General features: G+C 44.2%; 1 protein-coding gene across 1 annotated transcript; it reads left to right on the top strand.

Moving 5' to 3' along the window:
• The first annotated feature begins 12628 nt into the window (after nucleotides 1-12628).
• On the top strand, nucleotides 12629-16019 carry LOC137003352 (uncharacterized). Its single transcript, XM_067363475.1, has 3 exons — nucleotides 12629-13266; nucleotides 13321-13940; nucleotides 15406-16019. The coding sequence occupies exons 1-3, from the start codon at nucleotides 12629-12631 to the stop codon at nucleotides 16017-16019; spliced, it is 1872 nt and encodes a 623-aa protein (XP_067219576.1).
• The last annotated feature ends 9565 nt before the right edge of the window (nucleotides 16020-25584 follow it).

Here is a 25584-nt window from a genome sequence, read left to right as displayed (position 1 = left end):
ATGTCCCAAAGCTTGCATACTCTTGTGCTGCACACTCAAAAGTATGTACTTTTTCTTCACAAAAACAGTACATACTTTTAGGGCATAGTATATGTTGGCGAATTAGGACACAGCAATGCTTTTTCTCTGTACTTGGTAGGCGTGGAGTTTGTAGCCGGAAACTACATCCTAGCTTTCTTTTATTTAATTTAATATGAAGATATCTCTTTCATATTAATATTGAAGTTATAGATATTTTGGATGGGCAAAAGGAGAATGTGGCGACCAGGGCGGGCGAGAGCCGTGAGGGAACGGCGCGAGGCCGGTGACGCAAGTGATAACAAGCATCACCTGGGAGGCGCACCGGCCTTGAGTCTCTCACGGAGGAGCTCCGGGAGCATAAAAGGAGGAGCGACGACTGTGGAGGACGAGAGAGGACCAGGCCTGGACTTTATTTTATGTTTTATTATGTTTGTGTGGCCGGCAGACGTCCGCGAGGGTCTGCCGGCATTACTTTCATTTTGTTCTATGTTTATTTTGAATTAAAAGTTACGTTGAATGTTCGCCGGTTCCCGCCTCCTTCTTCCCACATTTACGAACTGTGTTACATTGGTGCCGAAACCCGGGAGGAAGGAGGGACATGCTGTCGGAGAGCCCTCGCTGCTGAGGGGGATCGCGGTGCTGCGGAGTTCGGGCAGCGCGGGAGTGAAGACCGCGAGAGGCTGCCCGAGGCGGTGGTACTGGAGCCTAGTGAAAGGTGGGACGGAGACCCGGATGCCGTGCTCCTGGGACAAGGTGGGGTGGCTGCCGTCCAGGAGGGAGCGGAGGAGTCGCCGCCGTCCGCCGTGGGCCAGAGCCTGCTGCCGTCTGCCATGAAGGGGAGGAGCAGGGGACGGGGGACTCGCTGCCGGCTGCCCTCAGTCGGAGGAGCCATCGCCGGCCGCCAGGAGGCGGTCGAGGATCGGGCCGTCCACCGAGCGTCCAGTGCCACCGCATGGCACCGCGAGAAAGAGCCTCCTGGCAGGCTGAGGACCGAGCGACAGTGTGTCAGGGAACCGGACCAAGAATTTTTTTTTTTCTCTTTTTTCTCTCTCCCCTCTCTCCTCCTGTCGCTCCCCTTGCTTCCGTCTCCTTTCTCTCGTCTCTTCTGTCCTTACCCCCAGGTGCTGCAGCCGCTGAGACAGGCACCGGGGGGGAGTAGAGCGCAGTCTCGGAGGTACCCCCCGGCCTGCGAGGGGCGATGGGGGTATGTGGCGACCAGGGCGGGCGAGAGCCATGAGGGAACGGCGCGAGGCCGGTGACGCAAGTGATAACAAGCATCACCTGGGAGGCGCAAAGGCCTTGAGTCTCTCACGGAGGAGCTCCGGGAGCATAAAAGGAGGAGCGACGACCGTGGAGGACGAGAGAGGACCAGGCCTGGACTTTATTTTATGTTTTATTATGTTTGTGTGGCCGGCAGACGTCGGCGAGGGTCTGCTGGCATTACTTTCGTTTTGTTCTATGTTTATTTTGAATTAAAAGTTACGTTGAATGTTCACCGGTTCCCACCTCCTTCTTCCCACATTTACGAACTATGTTACAGAGAAGTAGGAAACACTCCTCTCATCACAACACTGATGCTAACGAGATGGAACTTGCTCGTGAGACCATTATGGAGCCCCGTTGCCTGGCCAATTTCCCTAGTCTGCATGAAACACCCCAAAAAACTGATTCTCCGGCTAAAAAAGAGGAATCGAGTCGGTGTGAAACCTGATTCTGAGAACACTTTGGAAGTGCTTGAAGCTATTCATGCACTTGGCTTGAAACTTGATCAAACGCATTTAAAGATTTTGGCGATTGAAAAAACTATGGAGCTCACTTCGGCTAAGGCGGACAGTTTAGCAACTTCTGTGCAACAGCTCATCGTCGAAGTTAACTCTCACGACAAACGGTTATCCCTGATGGAGAGAGAAATGCAAGCTCTAAAGGATGAAAATGCGACCTTGAAGTCTAGTATAGCAGAGGCTCAACGTTACACTTGACAATGGTCCCTCAAATTGCATGGCTTGATGGAGGATGATGGTGAAAATGTCAGACGGATAACTATCGATGCCCTTGCGAAAGTTGCTCCAGACGTTCAAGACCAGCTTGATCGGGGGTGGACGTAGTTCATCGTCTTGGTCGTAAATCAACACCACCAAATGCTATTCATAAGCGGCCCATTATCATTCTGTTCTTGATGCGGCATTACCATGATGAGCTTTGGAGGGCAGCTAAAAAAAAGATTTTTACTGGACAACGCACTACACATTTCTGAGCTGCTATTGCCTGAAGACAAAGTGGCAAGAGAAAACTGTGGCAGAGGGTGTAGAAGGCTAGCGAGGAAGGTAAACAGACTGTATTTTGTGGTCCATATGCATACATCAAAGGGAAAAAGATTGTCACTAATGACTGATTGAATTCTGATGGAAAAACCATAAGAGGCATTTTTTTTTTTTTTTTCACTGAATGTTTACTGCCTGCTGCACCTCCAGGTTTTCACGTTTAACCCAGTAAGTTTCAACTTCAAGACATTATAATAAATAATAATAATAATACATTTTATTTAAAGGCGCCTTTCAAAACACTCAAGGACACCGTACAATAAAAAGGTAGTTATAAAACAAATCGAGACACAATACAAACAAAGCAATAGCTAACATACAATATTTAAAACTGGTCAGATAAAGCTAATTTAAATAAGTAGGTTTTAAGACGTGATTTAAAAGTAACCAGACAATCACTTTGTTGTAGGGATAGTGGTAGAGAATTCCAGAGACGAGGAGCAGCACAGCTGAATGCCCTGGACCCCATAGTGACTAAACGAACAGAAGGTACAGCAAGAGAACCAGAGGAGGAAGATCGAAGTGTATGCATCGGAGTGTAGATGTGGAGCAGTTCGGAGAGATATGAGGGTGCAAGATTGTGAAGAGCTTTGAAAGTGAGAAGTAGAATCTTGTACTCTACCCGGTATTTAACAGGAAGCCAATGTAAATGATAGAGAACAGGAGAGATATGCTCAGTGGAAGAGGTTCTGGTAATTATATGGGCAGCTGAGTTCTGGACCAACTGAAGTTGATGAAGGAGTTTGTGAGGTAACCCAAATAGAAGAGAATTACAGTAATCAATGCGTGAGGTGACTAGAGCGTGTACAAGAATGGCTGTGGAATTGGATGTGAGAAATGGACGGAGACGGCTGATGTTCCGTAGGTGAAAATATGCAGTCCGAGTAATATTGTTTACGTGTGTTTCGAAAGACAAAGTACTATCGAGGACGACACCCAGACTCTTAACCTGAGAAGATGGAGAGATTATAGAATTATCAATTGAAATGGTATTGGATTTGGACAAATTGGATTTAGTGCCAACAAGAAGAACCTCTGTTTTATCAGTATTCAACTTGAGAAAATTGTGTGAAAACCAGGATTTAATCTCTTCTAAACAATCTGAGAGAGAAGAAGACAGAAGAGTAGAATTTGGCTTGGATGATAAGTAGAGCTGGGTGTCATCCGCATAGCAATGAAAACTAATGCCATATTTCCTGAAGATGTAACCAAGGGGTAATAAATAAATAATAAATAAAAGAGGGCCCAGAATAGAGCCTTGAGGGACACCAGTGGTAACAGATGAAGAGTATGACCTGAAATTTTTGAGCTGAACAAATTGAGTGCGTCCAGAAAGATAGGATCTGAACCAGGAGAGAGGAACACCAGTGATACCTATAGAGAGTAATCTATTTAAGAGAACTTGTGTTGAAGGCTGCACTTAAATCAAGTAAGACAAGTATAGTTAATAGTCCAGAATCAGCTGCCATCAGCAGATCATTAACGACTTTTACCATGGCAGTCTCTGTACTATGCATTTGTCAAAAACCAGACTGGAATTTTTCAAACAGGCTATTTTTTTTAGACATTAGGTCTTGAAGCTTGGTAATTTGTGAATTTAAAATTTTGTTGTTTAATCTTTTTTATTGTTGTTCAGACTCTTTTTTTTTTTTCGGAATGGACTTTAGGTTTAATTCTTTGAGCATACACTCTAAAAAACGCTGGGTTAAAAAAAAACGAAGTTGGGTTGAAAATGGACAAACCCAGCGGTTGGGTTAAATGTTTGCCCAACCTGCTGGGTAGTTTTATTTAAACCAACTATTGTTTAAAAATTGCTAAATGGCTAGCTTAAAATGAACCCAAAATAGTTGGGAAATTAAAAACAAGATGCAATTAGAGGCAACAATAATAGACAAAAGGTGAATGTTTATTAATAAGCTTTAATATTTTATTAATATAAATTTAATAGTTTAATAGTTTATTAATATAAATGTATTAATAAGCAATTTAATAAATGTTTATTTGTAACGAGGTCAGTAGATGTGGGAAGAAGGAGGCGGGAACCGGCGAACATTCAACAAAACTTTAATCTCAAAATAAACAAACAACAAAACGAAAGTAATGCCGGCAGACCCTCGCGGACGTCTGCCGGCCACACAAACATAATAAAACATAACATAAAGTCCAGGCCTGGTCCTCTCTCGTCCTTCACTGTAGTAGCTCCTCCTTTTATGCCTCCGGAGCTCCTCCGTGAGAGACTCGAGGCCGGCACGCCTCACAGGTGATGCTCATTATCACTCGCGTCACCGGCCTCGCGCCGTTCCCTCACGGCTCTTGCCCACCCTGCTCGTCACATTATTGTTTAATAAATATTCATTGAACATTAAGAAATGTTAATTTCCAACATACTTTGGGTTAACTTTAATTAAGCAATACAGTAATTTTTAAACAATATTTGAGTTAAATAAAACTACCCAGCAGGTTGGGCAAACATTTAACCCTACCGCTGGGTTAAAACTGTCACAATCACCGTCTGCTCCTGTCAGTTCCCAGACTACACTTCCCACAATCCTCGCTGTCAGTCACATGATCACTCCACACTAATCACCAGCTGCAGCTCATTACCAGGACTATAAAGGACTGTCACACACACCACCTCACCACTAAGTCTTGATTACCCTGTGTGTCAATTCCAAGCGTTATCCTGTTTTCCTGTCTGTTCCTGTCTTTGACCCTTGCCTTGTTATCCTGTTCCGTGATTGATATCTGCCTGCCTTTGACCATTGCCTGTATTTTGACCACGATTCTGCCTGTTCCTTATGATTCCTGTTTGCTCCTGTCTGACCCTGCCTGTACGACCACTCTAACTTCAATAAAGCTGCAAATGGATCTCTGCCTCAGTCCCGCTTCATTACAGAAGACTTCACCATCTACGATCCAGCAGCTTCCATGAGCGTTTCCAGTCTCAGCATGGACCCAGCATGGTGTCTCATCAACCTACATCAAGGTAGCTGTACCCTCGAGGCCCATATTCAAAAGTTCCTGGAGATTGCTCACCTGTCTGATCTGCCAGACTATGCCCTCATTGACTTTTTTGTTTATGGATTAAACAAACCACTTAAGGACTATGTACTCACCAATGGTCCCTGAGGGTCGTTCGTAGAATTCCTGGACTTTGCCCTGCTCACAGTTGGGGGTCGCGGAGGAACGCGACGCCACACTGAATCACATAATGGCGGCCGCTACAGACTGCGCACATAAAATGGCGGATGCTACAACGCCCCATCATGTCTCCGCTGATCACCCAGTGCAACGCCACGTCTCCGCTGATCACCCAGAGCAACGGCAAGTCTCTGCTGATCGCCCAGAGCAATGTCACGTCTCTGGATCAATCAGAGAACGGCAAGGATTACGTTCCAGTGTGGTTGACCCACCGCTGATTTCATTCCCAAGCATCAGCCGGCCGCTTCGCCCTCAAGCCCGGTGGCCGCTTCGCTCTCAAGCCCGCCGGCCGCTACGCTCTCAAGCCCGGTGGCCGCTTCGCTCTCAAGCCCGGTGGCCGCTTCGCTCTCAAGCCCGGTGGCCGCTTCGCTCTCAAGCCCGGTGGCCGCTTCGCTCTCAAGCCTGCCGGCCTCTACGCTCTCAAGCCCGCTGGCTGCTTCACACTCAAGCCAGCCGGACGCACGGCTCTCAAGCCCGTTGGACGCTTCACACTTGAACTCGCTGGTCGCAACGCACTCAAGCGCCCTGGACGCAATGGACAAGATGGCCGCCCCTGCAGTGTCAGTGAACAAAGGGGTCGTTCCAGCCAGTGAGTCCGTTCCAGAATCCGCTCCAGTCAGTAACTCTGCTCCAGAGCCTGCTCCAGCCCGTGCACCTGCTGCAGCGTCCACCGAGGAGGTTTGCTCAGAGCCACCGCCTCTCTCATGGAAGAGGAGGAGGAGGAGGAGGAAGAAGGCTTCTTCCCCTCTTCAGGGCTCGGAGGCCTTCCTCGAACCCGCTGTGAGTCCGGTGACTGCTCCAGAGGTCTTCCTTGCATTGCCAGCACCACCTGAGCTCCTGGCCCTGCCAGTGTCACCCAAGCTCCTGGCCCTGCCAGTGTCACCCAAGCTTCCAGCCCTGCCAGCGCCACCCAAGCTTCCAGCCCTGCCAGCGCCACCCAAACTCCTTGCTCTGACAGCGCCACTCAGGCGTCTTGCCCTGCCGACGCCACCCGAACTCCTTGCCCACAAACCCGCTACGGACTCCGTGGAACTCCCCAAGAACTTTTTTGTGGGGGGCAGTATACCTGAGGGTGGGGAGCTTGTGGGTGGGGTCCTTGCTCAACCATGGCCATTAATGGCCCTTGAACTGTTATGGCCACCTGTGGACTGCAACTTATTATGGCCATTGATGGACTCTGACCCGTTGGGGTAATTTATGGATCCTAACCTGCCGTGGTTGCTCAAACAACCTGACCTGCCGTGGCTACCCAAGCCACTTGACCTGCCGTGGTTGCTCAAGTCACCTGACCTGCCGAAGTTACCCAAGCCACCTGATCCCCCGTGGCCTTCTGACACTCCGGACTCACCATGGCTGCCCGTGGCACCTGACCCGCCATGGCGGCCCTGGAACCTGCATTGGAGACTCCGTTCCTGTCCGCTACTAGAGCTCCAATGCACCCACCCTCCCTCCCTATTGGTGTCATCTACGCCGCGTGGACGCGCCTTCCGGGAGGGGGGCGTTATGTCATGATCACCGTCTGCTCCTGTCAGTTCCCGGACTACACTTCCCACAATCCTCCCTTTCAGCCACATGATCAACCCAAAAAAAAAAAAAAAAACAATTGCTGGGTTTGTCCATTTTCAACCCAACTTGGGTTGTTTTTAACCCAACATTTTTTAGAGTGTAGCATCTTTGAATGTAAGGGGCGTTCGAGAAATTACGAAGCGAAAGGCTTCTTTTTTTAAAACAGACTGATGCTGACATTTTGTCAAGAGACACATTCTATGGACTTGGATTAAACATTTTGGAAATCTCAGTGGGGAAAATCTTTTTTCTTCAGTCACGGCACTTCTCATTCAGCGGGAGTTATGGTTTTGATTAACAGATTTAAAGGAGACATTCTGAACTCTGTTACGTGTGAAAACGGAAGATGGGTTATTCTGACTGTGAAATTGGACAATACTACATTTATACTTTGTAATAATTATGGTCATAATTCCAATCCGTTGAACAAGGCCTTATTTTCAAAGGTTTCTGATATTATTCAATGCAAATTTGATGCATTCCAAGCTTCATATGTTATATTTTCAGGCGATTTTAATGAATGCTTGGATAATTTGAGTGATAGACATCCTCCTCGTTCTTCTCAACGTGATGAATCTAACTTAGCTTCTCTATGTGCCAACTTATCACTGTTAGAACAAAGACGGCTCGGAGGCAGATGTAAAAGCAAGTACAATGTTTTATTGATATCAGCAGAAATAACGGGGAGTATATGGCAATGTTAGAAGCTTGGTATGTAGATAGAAGAGTTGATACTGTCCTTTTGTTGATAGTAGGAGGAATATGGAGAATCACGCTGGAGACTGAAGACTGAGAACACTCACACAGTTGGAGAAGCACACGAGGAAGACTGGAGACACTGGAGACGTTGGAGGCAGGTAAGTAGCAGTTTGGAGTCCTAGAGGTAAGTACACATGGAGAAATAGTACGAACGAGACCGGACAGTGACTGTGTGTGAGTGTGGGGTTTTTAAGGTGGTGGTGATTGCTGAGATGATGACGTGCAGGTGGCGGCGATTAGTACTCTGGTGAGTACTATTGTGTGCGTGGGTATTGGAAGGAGGTGGAATCTGACGTGTCTGTGACAACTGTACAGTCTAACATCAAATTGATCAAAGATGCATCAGAAGAAGGGAGACAGATGACATCATTTTACATTATAGTATGCCATGTGGTACTGTAAACAGAGGTATTACCATGGTAGAGACTGCCACATTACTATAACTCACCCTTATAAAGGTCAACTACAGTATAGATTGGTATAGTGAGAACAGTGAGATCATATGGTACATTGAGAACATTTACTCTATTGGCAGCAAATGCTGTTCTACACAAAACTTCATGACTGTGTCATACTTTACACCTTTTGATAACACACTAAATAGATGCTATTACAAACATTATGGATTTTATGTGAATTATGTAATTTAGGTAATTTAAATGTATTTTCTAATGTGGCGTCTGTAGCCTGTGTAACTGTAATTATTTTAGCAACAAGGGTGATTTGAAACGTGTATCTTGCATTGTTTGCTACTGAATTAACTGACTGTTAAAAGTACTAAACTGAAAGAAGAACATACTTGTCACAGACACGTCAGGTTCCAACATCCACCAATCACAGCGCAATCCCAACATCCCCAGAGTACTGATCACCGTGTAGGGACCCGTTCGACAGACGTAACCAAATGGGTTTATCAGCCAGAGGCATGATTGAACAAAGCTTCATTTGGTCCAAAAGATCCATTTCCTGACAGGAAACACCTAGCCTTAACAGAAGTGATGATGTAACTTCTTTTAACAAAAGACTCTGTCTAAAGGACTTCTTAGCTCATCAGCAATAAACTAATCAGAACCCATCACGTGGATCTGATCACATTAAATCTATTGATTCTCTCACAAAACCCTCTTGTATTATCGGACGTAACAGGAAAACACCCATCAACGGATTTAAAGACGAATCTGTCCTATTAATACCTCCCTTGTGTGAGCAATCCATCCTGACCCGGTCACTCGTGACTCCGGTCAAAGTTTTAACTATGCTTAAGGACTCAATCTTGAATCTCAAAAGGGACAATTGTCGATTACTTAAAGTATTAACTCTATCCAGAATAACACTTGATATGATGTGATTACTAACATGTTGGATTCAATGCATTATATGTTTGCATTCCTGTATGCATCTTCTTTCTCTTATAATCATTGTTTTAATTAGGTCAGTCTAGTAACATGTGTGTAAGAAGTGTGTCGTGTTTGAGCTCTAAATACAGAGTTTATAATTCTCTGTAATTCTGTGTGAATGAAACATTGAAATTCAGTATCAGGAAAATATTAAGAAACTTTATATTGTTGTTAATAAAACAGGAGAATGTTCTGCAGATATCACGCGATGTGATCAATAGACAATAGACGAGGCGTGTCTAATCTCCGTAGCAACGTCTCATTGGAGGATCGCATCTGAAGGATGGAGCCAGAATTGCTCCTTTAAAACTATGCTGTCCGAACAAGCTAAAGTCAGAAAAATATGAAATAAGCTCAGAGTCAGAAGCTGGAAGTCAGAAGTCGGTCAGAAATACTTTGACCACGGCTGAAAAGTTGCTTGGGTCATGCTGAAAAGAAGAGGTTGAGAAGATCCTTTATCGGGGCTAATTTTCCATCTAAACAGCCGCCGATTTCAACTACGAGCCACGCCGCTGATCATTCAACAGCCGTCACATCCAGACTCCAAAACCCTCTGTAAAATATCTGACCAAAGTCTCCCAAGAAGAGAGTCTTGATCAGACGCTCAGATCAGAACAGCAACATCCTTCAAAGCTTCCGCGCAACCCACAGAGCTTTCCCGAGTAGACGTCACCTGAAAGACAGCCAATCCAGAACGGGATTCCGCTGTACACGAGTCACGGAACAACCCGACTACCTCAGCTGTCAGAGCAAACGCAGGTACAAGCAAACTTCTCTCTTGCTGGAAACTGGTGAAACTCCTTTAAACCTAAAGAATCAAGCCAAAGCTCTGCTTTTGTGATTTTCCTCAGGTTATAAGTTAAGTTAGCACTGAACTTGGGACTTTTCATAACTCATCAACTCCGCGAATGTGTGTGCAAGTGTGTGTGTGTGTGTGTGTGTGTGTGTGTGTTTAGCCTTAGTTTCCTGTAATCATTAGAAGTAGTCAATAAATCTTGTTTTGATTTTCACATATACGAGTTTCTTGTGTTGTGTGTCAAATTACTGCCTTAAACTTAAAGATCAAGTTACCTCTTGCTTATAATAATATAATAATTATAATAACAATAACCATAATAAAATATTGTTACTGTTGACCACAGAATAATATTTTATCCAGAATTGGTAAAATACTCTAACCTCAATTTTCAAGTGTTAAATATTAATTCTGAATCATTTACAGTGAATCATTTACAGTTGATTCAATTCTTATTCCCTTTAACAATTAAATTGAGCTAATAAATGTCCGTAAGGTTACATTACAGCAAATGGTGGAGATAATTTGTGCAGTTTAATCTAATTTGTACACAAAACAAGTAACTTGTGTGATTGTATCTTTCTAATGATCCGGAAAATAGATTAGAAACAGAAACGAGGTTTTTGATTGTCATGATTGCACATAAGGCGCGGTGGATGAATGAAATCTGAACTCGAGTTGTTTGTCTGTACGTTTTGTTGTTGTTGTTAAAACTGCAGTAAATGAATCTAAGATTGTCTGCCAAGACAAAAGGAAAGTCGCCTGAGAGCGCACCAGGACAGAGTAAGCGTGTTCCTTGCTTTTGTTCTTTAAGGCCTTGTAGCTAGTGGATAATATTGCGTGTTCCAATGTTATTTCAACTAAGCTAAAATCCCTGCATGGTTACATTAGAGAGTAGCTACCTAATGTGCCGTCTATATCCGCTCATTTGTGAGATGAGATATTAATACTCTAAACACCACGTGTCTGAGTTTGATTTGAATGGGATTATTTTGAAAATTCTTGATCAAGTATTTGTTGCAGTAAATCCTGCATGTTGTTGCGTGTCCAGAAACTGACACGAATGATTCAGATCGCCGAGATCTCAGCGTTACTATTATTAATTGCAGAAAAATCTGTGGATTAATGTGCCTCACTCTAACGTGTGGGGGTCGTTCAGCTCTGAAACACGAGAAGCTGAATGGTTCATTGTGAATGAACTACGCTGTCAGTTCAATAATTATTGTGCTTGTATTATTTGTTGTCTGTGTGCAAAGAGTATCGAACAAGTGTATTCTTTGTTGTGCGCTGGCTATGGTTGTGCGTCACGGTCACCACGACAGTGACAGCTGTAACCCGGAAGCCCTAAGAAACCTTTTCCGGGATAACCTTTAAGTGCGCATGCGCAGTCTGCCAGCGCCATATTCAACTGTGTGTAAACAAAGCTTAGCACAAGCTGAGCTAGCTAAAACTAGCGCGGTTGCATTACAGTCTATGTAAAGCTAGTAGCATTGCTAAAGGGCTAGTGGCTAGCATAGCATGTTGTGGTCTGAATGCAATGTTGCAATGTTGGAAAAACTTCTTTCTTACTGAACTTTAATTCACTCTAGTGCTTTCACCTCTCTCTCTCTCTAACTTACACATCTTATTTTTTCTCATCTCCTCCCATTTGAGAGAACGTGACAAATGTTAAATTAATAAACCTGTTTTGTTAATCTCATTTGTTGAAGAGTTGTCTCTCTCCTAAATTTACTCTTGTCAGTTAAACATGGTTTTGTTTTATATTTAGCAATCATCCTGATTACATTTGAGGACATTTCCTGTTATTTGTATCTGCTCTTACTGATTTTAATGACATCTGGGAACTTTAATTCGATTTCAATTTTAATTGAAAATCAAGTTCATAATTTTAGCTTTCATATGGTATGGATATTTGTGGATTAATCTAATTGTAGTTGCTTACAAACATCTGGCAATTTTAATCATTAACTAATCATTATTTCTTTGAAATTTTAATTTCATTAGTCATTAATTAGGATTTGGGCTTCCCTAATTCAGATGATACTTGATTAATTAATTTGATTATAATTGCTCTCAATGTTTAATGCTGAACCCATTACAATTTTAACTATAATTTCCAAATTTAAATTCAAATTTCATGAGAAAATAGAGTTAGTCTCAGACTTTCACTCCCTTAGTCATTCTGCAAATAGTGTTAAAGACGAAAACTTCATTTTTTTAGGGAAACTGGAAGCACCCCATTATTACTCTGCTCTTTGCTAAATGCTATTCTGTTGTTTCGTGCTCTTCTTTTCTTCTGCTCTTCTCTAGCTGTGCTACCTGTGTGTGCTTACTGATTCTTTTCGCAGAGACTCCGAGTTAGAAGCACATCCACGAGAGGACCACAGTCGAGAACCAGTCTTACCTGCACATTTACACACTCATTACTCATTCCCATTAGCTCACGCTTGACATTGCACCCTTACACCTTTGATTTGCCCTGCTTGTTTGTTTTGTTTTGTTGTGTTTTGTTTTGTTCTTTTCTTCAAGGTCTGTGTCAGTTTAGATCTCCCTCGCAGTGCCAAAACATGTCTTGCACAACAGACCCTGCTGGACACTGGGAGGACCTGGAGACCTGGCTAAGTGTTGTAACAGACAGCATCCTACCTAAAGCCACTGAAACACTAAAGCATCAGACACAGGACCAGCTGGATGACAACATAGCAAGCCTCATGAAACAAGACCCAAGCCAGAGCTACAGTCACAAAGAACTAGCCAAGATCACCGGCTCCTTAAGCCACACACTCATCGCCACCCTCAAACTGAGCGACAGGCAAGCCGCCCATCGCCAGCAGGAGCTGACACGAGCACAACGACGCATCAAACAGCTGGAGCTGGAGGCTCAGGAACGACAAGAACGGCCTGATGAAGTGGAACAAGGCGCAAAAGAGGAGATCAACAGCCTAAAAGAGACCCTAGCAGCTACTACGCAAGAAATGGAACGAGGAAGAACAGACTACGCTGATCTCTCCGACAAGCTACAGTACGCAGAACAGCTACTGGAAAAAGCAAAGGCTGACTTCAGAGACAAGAACAGCCTAATTAAAGCTCTCGAAACTCACCTGAATGAGTCAAGAAATGAGGTCAGCCGCCTAACACGTCAGCTTGACTACATCAAAGAAGAGTCCGACAGTATTAAAGAGGAACTCAAGCATGCATATGAATTGCGCTGTGAGCCATCAAGAACACGTCGGACACCAACTTCACCTTTGCCAAGCAGGACCGGCTCCCCTGTTCCTGGACTGGCACATGATCAGAAGGGGGCAGTGCCAAAACAGTCACCAGCTCCATCCGAAGCATCATATCTCCCCACTAAATTAAAAGACTTTGCTCCAGCCAGCCACAGATCATCTCATGGCTTGGACCTCAGAGACCTTGACAAGCTTGCTAGAAACATTGGCAAATTCACTCCAAATGTGCCAGGTAGTCCGAATGTTCAGAGTTATCTGCAAGATATTGACTTCCATCTGGAGATGAGACCCAATGTCACTGACAAAGATAGACTTTATTTGCTTAGAGCCACATCCAGCTCTGAAGTGCGCAGCTTCCTGGACCGGCAGCCTGCCCACACAAAGACTGATTACCACCTGCTCCAAGAAGCTCTCATTAAAGAGTTTCCCGACCCTGAGTCAGAACAAGGACTAGTGGCTGCCCTGGAAACAAAACAAGGTCGCCATGAATCTCCTCAAGTCTTCTATAGCCGACTCAGGCTAGCGTACTTCGGGTCTCACAACGAACAGAATATGGAGGAAGAATTGAACTTCAAAACTCTCTTCCTGAGAAACCTCCATCCTGGGGTGAGCCACCATCTTGGCGTCCTTGCCTGTCCACGCACAATGAGTGCTCAACAGTTAACCCTCTGGTGTCATTACACTGTATTCAGCACAAACTAGGCTACAATAATATGTGAGGAACATGTATGTACATGTTTGTGTTTTTGAAGGAATAACATTTATGCGTGGTTGTTGAAAAAACAAAAAACTTAAGTCACTGAAATAAGGCCAAAAAAAGTATAATAAATCTGTGTTCATAAGACTTTAGGGTATTGGAGGTTGTAGACTAGAGTTTTTGCTTCAAAATTATGTAAAAATTATGCTGCCTACTCCTTCATATAAAACAATATATTGATTTAGTTTTTGTAAGACACTTTTTGCCAAGAAACACAGTATGCGAGGAGGCGTGAATCACCACTGAAAATGGGCCATTCTCACCTGAGAAGACAAAAGAATTGGATAGTAATGAGCTGAAATGACTTGCATATTAATGAGGCATTTCAGTCAGGTAGGCTGTGAAAAAAACCTTCTGTGATGTCTCAAGCTCATTATGATATATGAAACATACAGAAAAATATTATTACAATGTAAAGTAATGGTTTTATATTATACATTAAAATATAATGTATTTCTGTGATGCAAAGAGTCTGAATATAGGCTTTTAGTTTAAAAGCATGCACATTTGGAGAAATATTGGATTCTCATATGCTTGTCAATTTTCTATACAGAGGAGTTATATTTATTTAATATTCACTGTCATTACAATGAGCGCTGGTGTTTTCAATTCATCCTTGAAGTCAGAGGGCGCTATGTGCATTTTTAGTCCACAAATTCATCTAAAAGAAGAAGCGGCTATTCCATGAATGGAGTTTCCAATTCATACAGCAGCAGGAGGGCGCTAAAGAAACAAAAACTCATCTAAACTTCATCTGTAGAAGACAAGTAAACAGGAAGTAACTGCATGTCTTCTAGAGATCGCTAACCATGACTTTTACATCCAGATAAACACTTTTCAAGACAATAAATACACGATTGAGATAATGAATGCATGTATTGACTGAATTTGCGTCTGAATAGCGCTGACTCCGTGGGCGTGGCCGCATTAGCGGATAATGAGCTGAATCACGGACTTCTGACATGGCTCTCTTTTCAGACAGATTACATAAACACAGAAGGTTTGTTTTCGATTTGACTTACATGATTTAAAACCTGACATCTTAACGTTTTTTTAGACATAAGTGTAATTTTTTTGTCATTAGTATTCACTAAGTTACAGTTCATTTTCTGAGAACTATCAGATTGGAGTTCGTTCAGAGGGAGATGAGAGATCACGCATCATGTTAGTTTTCTTTATTTTGCAAAAAGCACAACATTCTGTTTTTACTCTGAGTGTACACAAATGAAAGAAGATATTCCACAGATTAAAATGGTGTATAACTCTTAATTGTATGTGCAACATTGACGGAGTATTTTGAGTCTCTTTCACACTGATAAGAAAAAAACCACGGTGGTATCGCCGGCGATACCGTCAGACCTCAGAGTGTTAAGAGACTTGGCGCACAAAGCTTACTGCAAACAGAAGATGGCCTTAGAAAAGGGCACCAAAACCACCACAGTTCTTGACTTCAGCATTCAGAGTCAGGGGCTGGCCCTAGAGGGCACCCAGCGTCAAGACCTTGCCAAGCCGACACCCAAAGAGTGGAATGCATCCTCGTCCAACAGAGAGTGGGACTCCCACACTGGTACTCGACCTAAACAGAGAGACAACCGCTGGGATGGACCACGTGGACGACAACGCTCACCTGGACGTCACTGGGAAAATTCATGGAACCAATCAAGACCTCATGAGAGTCATTGGGAGAAAACCTGGAATCAGCCAAGCTCATTTGGAAACCCCAGAGGAAAAAGCTCATGGGAATCCAAGGGAAAACGACAAACACACCCTGGAGCAACCAGCCCAAGGAATCGACAAAAAAACTCACAAAGATTCCAAGCTGACAGAGCTCAAGATGAATCCATACCAGAACAAAAGACTTCACCTTGCTTCGACTCTCAAGAGCTGATGAAAATGATGATGAAAGAGTTCTTCCAACGAAAGGTGGAAGACCGGAAGTGGGAAGAGAAAAAGAAACCAGATTCATCCTGACTAGCGGCCGGATGAGATGGCAACGACCACCTGACTCAACACACCCCAGAGAACCACAAGCACCATAACTCCAAACGGACAAGAAGTCCCACCTGAACATCCCACAAAACAGTCAGAAACTGATCCAACACCTGATGGGTCAGATCACAGCAGCATCCAACAAACGCCTGCTGTGGAAACCACTCCAGTTCCTGAAAGTGCTGTCTTGGTCGTCTGCCACTCCTCCGAAGAAAACGAAATAAATGCTGACATCCTACCTCTCTCATCCCAAACTCCAGTCCCACAACTCCTGGGTGATCTCATTGAGAAAGGTATAGCAAGAAAGTTTTACCTCTCCGTTATCATCGAACAACACATCAAGGTTGAAGCCCTCCTCGACACTGGAGCTGACATCACCCTAATGTCAACAGAACTCCTTGAAGAAGTCCAAAACAGGACAAAGAGGTCTAATGGAACCTTTAAACTTCAAAGGTGTGAGCTGAACCTCCAAGCATATTCCCACACAGGCCTACAACTAAAACATGTGGCCCCAATTCACCTAACAATGGGACCAATGAACCTTGTTCACCGAGTATACGTCTCACCACTCAACACATATCCTCTCCTCATTGGGAAGGACCTGCTTAACCACTTTGAACCCTTACAGTTTTTTCCAATTGCTAACACACTAAAATGACATGCACAGCACAATTATTTAAACTGACACACAGAGAGCAAAACTTCTTCTCAAGTCTCCAAAAGTCTAAACACCTTTTCTGTTTTACACACATTTTGCATTTCAAAATAGCACTTTTTAAATTCACTAAATAAAGTTCTCTGCATAAGACACAACAATCTGACATAAAGTCACATGTTTGCCATTTCAAAACACTGCCATTCAAAATGACACTACATGAGCTAATTGGCCAATTACATGTGCCACCTGGCCAAACACCTCAGTGGTTAATTGTTAACACTTCAATCAGGATGTAAGCACTATGAAAAGACCACAGGTGAGAACCTTTTTTTTTTACAACAACAATGGAAGACATTGCAGAGAGAGGAAGAGGAAGAGGAAGAGGGAGGTTGAGAATAAGAGGAGGAGGAAGAGTGAGAGGTAGGGGTAGAGCAGGTAGAGGAGTTCATGGCCAAAGAAGACAAACACTTTCAAATGAAATCAGAGCAACCTTAGTAGATCATGTCATCAACCATGGGTTGACAATGCGTGAGGCTGGACAGAGAGTGCAGCCAAACTTGAGCCGTTTTACTGTCGCCTCTGTCATCCGGACCTTTAGACTGGAGAACAGGTATGTAACCAAAATTTCATGTAGTACACATGTAGTATACCCCATGTCATAGTGTATCAGTTGGGTGACACCTGTTTACTTAGTGTATGACATCAGCCATTCATGAACTGTACAAGTTTCCTGTACAATGTACTCTACTGTGGGGGAAAATATTTAGGCTGCATTGTCCAAGCCCTATATATATTTTTATTTTATTTTTTCTAAAGGACTGAGAGACGACACCATGGTGGAGGAAGGGGCCAAATGTTCACCGGGGTACAGGAAGCTGCCATTGTAAACTTGGTTTTGGAAAATAATGAAATCAGATTACGAGAAATTCAAAGCCACATCATCCAAGACAACACCTTATTCAACAACATTCAACGAGTTAGTCTGTCCACATTGGCTCGCATTCTCAAGCGAAACCAAATCAGAATGAAACAACTTTATAAGGTGCCGTTTGAGAGAAACTCTCAAAGAAACAAAGAGTTCAGACGAGCATATGTGGATGTAAGTACTATATTGACTGCAGTACACTACACACAACATTGTTTCCCAGTGTACTGGATAACACCATATTGAGTGATTTTTGTTCTTTGTTTTCAGGGAGTACTGGAAATGGATGCTCATGCAATTCCACATGAGTTCATCTTTATAGATGAGGCTGGGTTCAACCTAGCAAAGACCAGAAGAAGAGGGAGAAACCTCATTGGCCACAGAGCCATTATAGATGTTCCTGGCCAACGTGGTGGGAACATCACAATGTGCGCTGCCATCTCCAATATGCATGGTGTCCTCCACCGTCATGCCAAACTTGGACCATACAACACAGCCCATATTCTCACATTTCTGGACAGACTTCACAACATTCTCATACCACCAGAGCGTATGAATGATGCAGACCATCAAAGAAACCGGTACGTTGTAGTATGGGACAACGTGAGCTTTCATCGTGCAGCCCCAGTCCAAAACTGGTTTGCTGACCACCCAACATTTCTCGTGCAATACCTCCCACCATACTCACCATTTCTGAACCCCATAGAAGAATTCTTTTCGGCATGGCGGTGGAAGGTATACGACCGGCAGCCCTTTGTGCGCATGCCTCTTGTGCAGGCCATGGAAGAGGCATGTGATGAGATTGATGTGGGTGCAATTCAGGGATGGATAAGGCACTCAAGGCGCTTCTTCCCTCGATGTCTGGCAAGGGAAGATATTGCCTGTGATGTTGACGAGGCGTTGTGGCCAGACCCGGCTGTGCGGCAAGATGCTGCCTAATTATTTTTCTTGCCTTTTTTTTTTTTACTGTAATATATTTTTTTTCAGAAATTTTCTTTTTCAGTTTACTTTTTTTGTAAGAATATTTTTGTTCAGTCCCATGTAAATATATCTGCTGTGCTTATGTTGTACTGACTTGTTTACTGTAGTGAAGGAAAAAAAATAAAAATGTTGCAACAGCATGTGTGTGTATCTGCAAATATTTCTGTGCATGTGAACAATCTGATACATATTTTAGTATTATGGCAAAGCATACTAAAGATGGGGGTGCTTTTCATTATGCCCAACAGTGTGTAGGTGGTTAGGCAAAAATCTGGTAATATGAATGAAGTGTGTGCCATTTCATGCAAAAGTTTGATTTTGATAATGCTCTGTGTAGTTTCGGTTGCAGTGCTTCATTTTGCAGGATATATGAGGTATTTTGCAGTTTGGGTGTGTGGTTTTGTGAATTGTGTTAAGTGTTTTGATAAAACCAGACTAGTTTGAAAAATTGTGTGTTAGCAATTGGAAAAAACTGTAATAGACTTCAAGCACCTGAGAGCGACTTTCGTCTTCGCACAACAAAACCTCCAAAGAAGCGTGGAAGGTCGTAAAGCCTACTACGACAAAAAGGCTTCTTACCAAGAACTCAATGTCGGAGACAAAGTGTGGTATTACAGCTTCGCCCAGCCAAGGCAGAAAGCTCCCCATCGCCTGTCAAAGAAATTCCTACCTCACTGGACAGGACCACATGAAATCGTGGACAAGCTCTCACCTGTCGCCTACCGAATCAAAATCAGACAAGGCCGCAATGAGCCCCTCCTCCGATGGGTCCATCGAAACCAGATAAAGAGGCACCAAGGTTCCAACCGACAGGAAAAGGGGGAGGTTTAAACCCACTGACACAGACCAACAATCCCGTACTCTACACCACACTAATGACTTTGTCATTTTAGGGAAAGTTTTTACTTTTATTTTTCTGGTTTTGTTTTACACAATACTTACACATGCTCCTCCACAGCACTGCTAGGAACAACCTCTAGTAGAAAGGAGTTGCTTCACACATGTGACACTCACTTTGCTCTAGTAAATTCAGTGTCCTTGTGCCTCTTTGTGTTTTATTTTCTCTCTCTCCTTATGCTTTCCCTTCTCCTCTTTTGCTATCATCAGTCTTCCTCTTCAGCTCGCCCATTATCGATTTGAATAATGTTTACCGGCTCAAAGATGTTGTGAATGTTTGATTTTGGCAAGGGAACACCTATGTCAAAGTACACACTCCTGAGGTCGTGGCGTACCACGACAACAACAAACAGTTGTATCTAGCCCCAAGCCTAAAAATGTGTACGCTCACTAAAGACATTCATTACCTTTGCCCAAGTAAACCATTCGTCCACGACAATACCGAGGGCATCTGCGGCCTAGAATCAATTAGACCCGACACTAGCTGCCACACGCATTATCCTGCCTAACCAAACTCTCTGGATCAATGTCCCTAAGGGCTCGATCCTCCACATCGACAATCTTGCAGTGTATCACGACGATGAGCACTAGGCTGAACTCGAAATCTCACCGTACTTCAAACAGCATTCCTTCGTCCTCGATCCAGAATCGGAAGAGAGGATCAGGGAGGAAGGAACGCAACTTATTGATCTGACTCCTGTCGACACAGCCTTAGAAGCTATAGCTCGCCTTCCGCCCGCTGGCGTGTCATTCATTCGGTCTTGGTCTGCTGCTGACACAGCGCTTTGCTTCTCTACTATTGTATGATATATTGTGACCTTGACACTGGCCTTCCTCCTGCACAAGCGAGTGAACGCCGTGCAAGAGTCTTTCGATAGATGCACGTTGGGCGTCCCACGCATCTTCCGACGTGATAGAACTGACCAAGAACCTGAACGCGAGAACTCAACCAACCTGATTGAAATTACGCCTCTACCTCCTCGTCGAACCACTGACAATTAGATTAGTCGAAACCACCCAATTACAACTGATCTTAAACAGTACGCCCCTATGTTAGTTAAAGTGTTCCTAACCCGTTTATTCCAAGATACCCAAGTCCTTCACCAGAATTCAGTCAGTGATGGAGATGTTGTTTGTGTCTTGTATGTGTCTGTTCTCTCTCTGCCTCTTGTTCCAGTGCCTGCCGACATTCGCACCAGGAACCTCGCCAAGCAAAAGGGGGACTCTGTAGGGACCCGTTCGACAGACGTTACCAAATGGCTTTATCAGCCAGAGGCATGATTGAACAAAGCTTCATTTGGTCCAAAAGATCCATTTCCTGACAGGAAACACCTAGCCTTAACAGAAGTGATGATGTAACTTCTTTTAACAAAGGACTCTGTCTAAAGGACTTCTTAGCTCATCAGCAATAAACTAATCAGAACCCATCACGTGGATCTGATCACATTAAATCTATTGATTCTCTCACAAAACCCTCTTGTATTATCGGACGGAACAGGAAAACACCCATCAACGGATTTAAAGACGAATCTGTCCTATCAATACCTCCCTTGTGTGAGCAATCCATCCTGACCCGGTCACTCGTGACTCGGTCAAAGTTTAAACTATGCTTAAGGACTCAATCTTGAATCTCAAAAGGGACAATTGTCGATTACTTAAAGTATTAACTCTATCCAGAATAACACTTGATATGATGTGATTACTAACATGTTGGATTCAATGCATTATATGTTTGCATTCCTGTATGCATCTTCTTTCTCTTATAATCATTGTTTTAATTAGGTCAGTCTAGTAATATGTGTGTAAGAAGTGTGTCGTGTTTGAGCTCTAAATACAGAGTTTATAATTCTCTGTAATTCTGTGTGAATGAAACATTGAAATTCAGTATCAGGAAAATATTAAGAAACTTTATATTGTTGTTAATAAAACAGGAGAATGTTCTGCAGATATCACGCGATGTGATCAATAGACAATAGACGAGGCGTGTCTAATCTCCATAGCAACGTCTCATTGGAGGATCGCATCTGAAGGATGGAGCCAGAATTGCTCCTTTAAAACTATGCTGTCCGAACAAGCTAAAGTCAAAAAAATATGAAATAAGCTCAGAGTCAGAAGCTGGAAGTCAGAAGTCGGTCAGAAATACTTTGACCACGGCTCAAAAGTTGCTTGGGTCATGCTGAAAAGAAGAGGTTGAGAAGATCCTTTATCGGGGCTGATTTTCCATCTAAACAGCCGCCGATTTCAACTACGAGCCACGCCGCTGATCATTCAACAGCCGTCACATCCAGACTCCAAAACCCTCTGTAAAATATCTGACCAAAGTCTCCCAAGAAGAGAGCCGCTCAAGCCAGACGCTCAGATCAGAACAGCAACATCCTTCAAAGCTTCCGCGCAACCCACAGGGCTTTCCCGGGTAGACGTCACCTGAAAGACAGCCAATCCAGAAAGGGATTCCGCTGTACACGAGTCACGGAACAACCCGACTACCTCAGCTGTCAGAGCAAACGCAGGTACAAGCAAACTTCTCTCTCTCTTGCTGGAAACTGGTGAAACTCCTTTAAACCTAAAGAATCAAGCCAAAGCTCTGCTTTTGTGATTTTCCTCAGGTTATAAGTTAAGTTAGCACTGAACTTGGGACTTTTCATAACTCATCAACTCCGCGAATGTGTGTGCAAGTGTGTGTGTGTGTTTAGCCTTAGTTTCCTGTAATCATTAGAAGTAGTCAATAAATCTTGTTTTGATTTTCACATATACGAGTTTCTTGTGTTGTGTGTCAAATTACTGCCTTAAACTTAAAGATCAAGTTACCTCTTGCTTATAATAATATAATAATTATAATAACAATAACCATAATAAAATATTGTTTGTCCGTCTCCGATGATCTACCAGATCAACTCCATAACTGGCAAGCCTCTCAGCCGTAAGCACGTCCATACAGTGGCAGGACCTCTCAAGCTGCAAGTCGGACTTCTACATCAAGAGGAATTACATCTGCTGGTTCTGGAGGATTCCACCGCTGACGTGGTTCTAGGGTGCCCCTGGTTGGAGCAGCATAATCCCACCATCTCCTGGAAAACGGGCGAAATCCTGAAGTGGGGTGAAACTTGTTTCTCTCAATGTCTGGCTGAACTTCCTGTACCACGAACTCCCCCTGTTCTCCCCCACTGTGCAACATCCATCGAGAGCCCAGTAGAGAAACGTTCCATTGACATTCCCAAATATTACGCCTCCTTAAGCGATATTTTTGCCCTCAAAGGGCTTCCAAGCTGCCTCCACACCGGCCATGGGACTGTGCCATTGATCTGCTTCCGGGTGAACCAGTGCCAAAGGGTAAGATCTACCCACTATCCATCCCGGAGGAGAAGGCCGTGCTGCCAAAAGGTTGAATCCAAGACAAGCTTGTTGGGCCATGTTCTTCTCTGAGCCAATCATCCCGAGCTCACTCATTGTAAGCCCAATTACTTGGTCAGAAGAGACCATTCCCTCCTCCAATGCCTCCACAAACCCTCCGCCAGGCTGTCCACCTGGCTTGCTTTACATCACCCGGACACGACGCACTCCAACCATCCACTCAGCTCACACGTCACTAGGCACTGGTCACCCGGGGGTCAATGAATCCCTCTCGTTTGCGAAAGAACACTTCTGGTGGCCAGGGATGGCAGCCGATGTCAGAAGGTACGTGCAGGGCTGTCGGGAGTGCGCCATCTCCAAAAGTCCACGTCATCTGCCAGCTGGGAAACTCCTTCCTCTGCCCGTTCCCAACCGACCATGGTCACACCTAGGGGTGGATTTCATAACGGATCTTCCTGCTTCCTGCATCCTAGTCATCATAGATCGTTTCTCCAAATCTTGTCGTCTCATTCCACTAAGAGGATTACCCACTGCCATGGAAACGGCAGAGATGCTCTTCAACCACGTATTCAGGTATTTCGGAACACCAGAGGACATTGTATCAGACAGAGCACCCCAACTCATCTCTAGAGTATGGAAAGCCTTCCACTCACTCCTAGGTGTGGCCGTCAGTCTAACATCGGGGTACCATCCGCAGTTGAACGGGCAGACGGAGAGGAAGGTCCAGGAGATCGGCTGCTTCCTCCGTACCTTCTGTCATGACCACCAGGACTCTTGGAACCAGTTTTTGGGTTGGGCCGAGTACGCCCAGAACTCTCTCCGGCAGTCGACTACAGGACTCACTCCATTCCAGTGTGTACTTGGCTACCAACCCCCACTGTTCCCCTGGACCGGGGAACCATCTAATGTTCCGGCGGTGGATTACTGGTTCCGAGAGAGCGAGAGTGTCTGGGACTCAGCACACCACCAGTTGCAACAAGCCCTGCGCAGACACAGAATGACAGCGGACCTGCGGTGCTCCAACACCCCTGTCTTCCAGCCCAGACAGAAGGTATGGCTGTCGACACGGGACATCAGACTGCGTCTGCCCTGCAAGAAGCTGAGTCCCAGGTTCATTGGCCCATTTTCAATCATCAAGCAGATAAACCTGGTCTCTACACGGGGCCTGACGTGACTCCCGCCGAACCACCCCTTCCACTCATCCTGGAAGACGGTGCAGCATACGAGGTCTGCGAGAACTTGGACTCCTGGTGTGTGGTGGTCAGCTGGAGTACTTGGTCGATTGGGAAGGTAACGGCCCTGAGGAACACTCCTGGGTTCCAGGAAACGACATCCTTGATCCCAACATACTTCAAACTTTCCTGATAGACCGGCACCGCTGGGAAGAGGGCGACCACCACGGCGTCGGGGTCCTTGGCCCTCAGGAGCGGGCCGTGGAGGGGGGGGTACTGTCACAGACATGTCAGATTCCAACATCCACCAATCACAGCGCACTCCATCCCCAGAGTACTGATCACCGCCACCTGCACCTCATCATTGCACCAATCAACATCACTACAAAGAGCACACACACACAGCACTCCATGTCCGGTCTCGTTTGCAAATACTCACGTAAATGCTTACCTCAAGGACTCCCTGCTTCATTACCAGTCTCCAGCATGTCTCCTTCCCTCTGTGTTCCTCGTCTCCTGTGTGTGAGTGCTCAACCTGTCTCCAGCGGACTTCCATATCTGTAAAGGAAAAGGACAGTAACTATCTCCATTCAATTCACATCCCCATCTACTATCCATCACTGCTTACCTGCTTTCTGCATATTGCTCTACTGGTGTCAATAAACCTCCATTACCTGTTTACATCTGTGTCTGACTCCTGTGTACCGTAACAGTACTGTTGTGTTTCAGTGATTAAACCAAATGTTCTCATTACATATCACAATGATCTTGTGTTTTGAAACCGTGAGTAAGTAGAATGAAAATATGTACAACTAGAACGAAAACATGTGATCAAGTTTTGAAAGAATGACTAGCTGTGTTAAGCCGGGCACACATTTAACGACAAGCTAAAACATTCTAAGACTGTACTCAACATACAGCGATTGTTTTCTGCGACTGAAGCAGCTTTAAATACTTACTCATGGCATTTGAACACTGACTGTAATCGCGACGGAACACAACTGGCTTTGACTGGACGCTTTTGAGCGCGATCAGTCATAAGTATCAATTTACATTCATAATCTGCCTTACAATCGTTAAGTGTGTGCGCGGCACAGCTAGTCATTATTTCAGGTTTTGAAGAATGACTAGCTGTGTTAGTACAAAACTCCAAACTGATCACACTTCTAAGAGTTTTGAAAATGTACACCTTACATGTGAAAATAGTACCAAAGCAAATAATAATCCAACTAAACTTAATAGTTAATCAATGAATGATTTAGTACACCTATAGATTTCTATATACAGTATATTGATTCTATAGACAGTTTCTATAAAACTTGTAGAGCTAGAGCAGACTATACAAGGAAGAGTCAACAGTCAATGACTGTATAACATCCGATTGTTCAGAGATGCATGAGAAGAAGACAGATGGCATCAAATACAGCATTATAAATTACAGTATATGCCATCTGATACTGTAAACAGATTACCATGGTAGAGACTGCCACGTTAAGGTCAACTACAATAGATTCAATCATATGGCACAGTGAGAACATTTACTATTGGCAGCGAACTTTGTTC

The sequence above is a fragment of the Chanodichthys erythropterus genome, chromosome 16 (genome assembly GCF_024489055.1).
Source record: "Chanodichthys erythropterus isolate Z2021 chromosome 16, ASM2448905v1, whole genome shotgun sequence".
In the NCBI taxonomy this organism is placed as follows: domain Eukaryota; kingdom Metazoa; phylum Chordata; class Actinopteri; order Cypriniformes; family Xenocyprididae; genus Chanodichthys; species Chanodichthys erythropterus.
Note: the sequence above shows the minus strand (reverse complement) of the source record. Positions and strands in the feature narration are given on the sequence as shown.

Bases quoted from the DNA above. Each gene is read 5' to 3' on its own strand.
- LOC137003352 (XM_067363475.1), top strand. From the start codon at position 12,629: ATGTCTTGCACAACAGACCCTGCTGGACACTGGGAGGACCTGGAGACC. The intron at 13,267-13,320 runs GCGCTGTGAGCC...TTTGCCAAGCAG, and splicing joins CTCAAGCATGCATATGAATT to GACCGGCTCCCCTGTTCCTG. The intron at 13,941-15,405 runs GTGCTCAACAGT...CGATACCGTCAG, and splicing joins TGCCTGTCCACGCACAATGA to ACCTCAGAGTGTTAAGAGAC.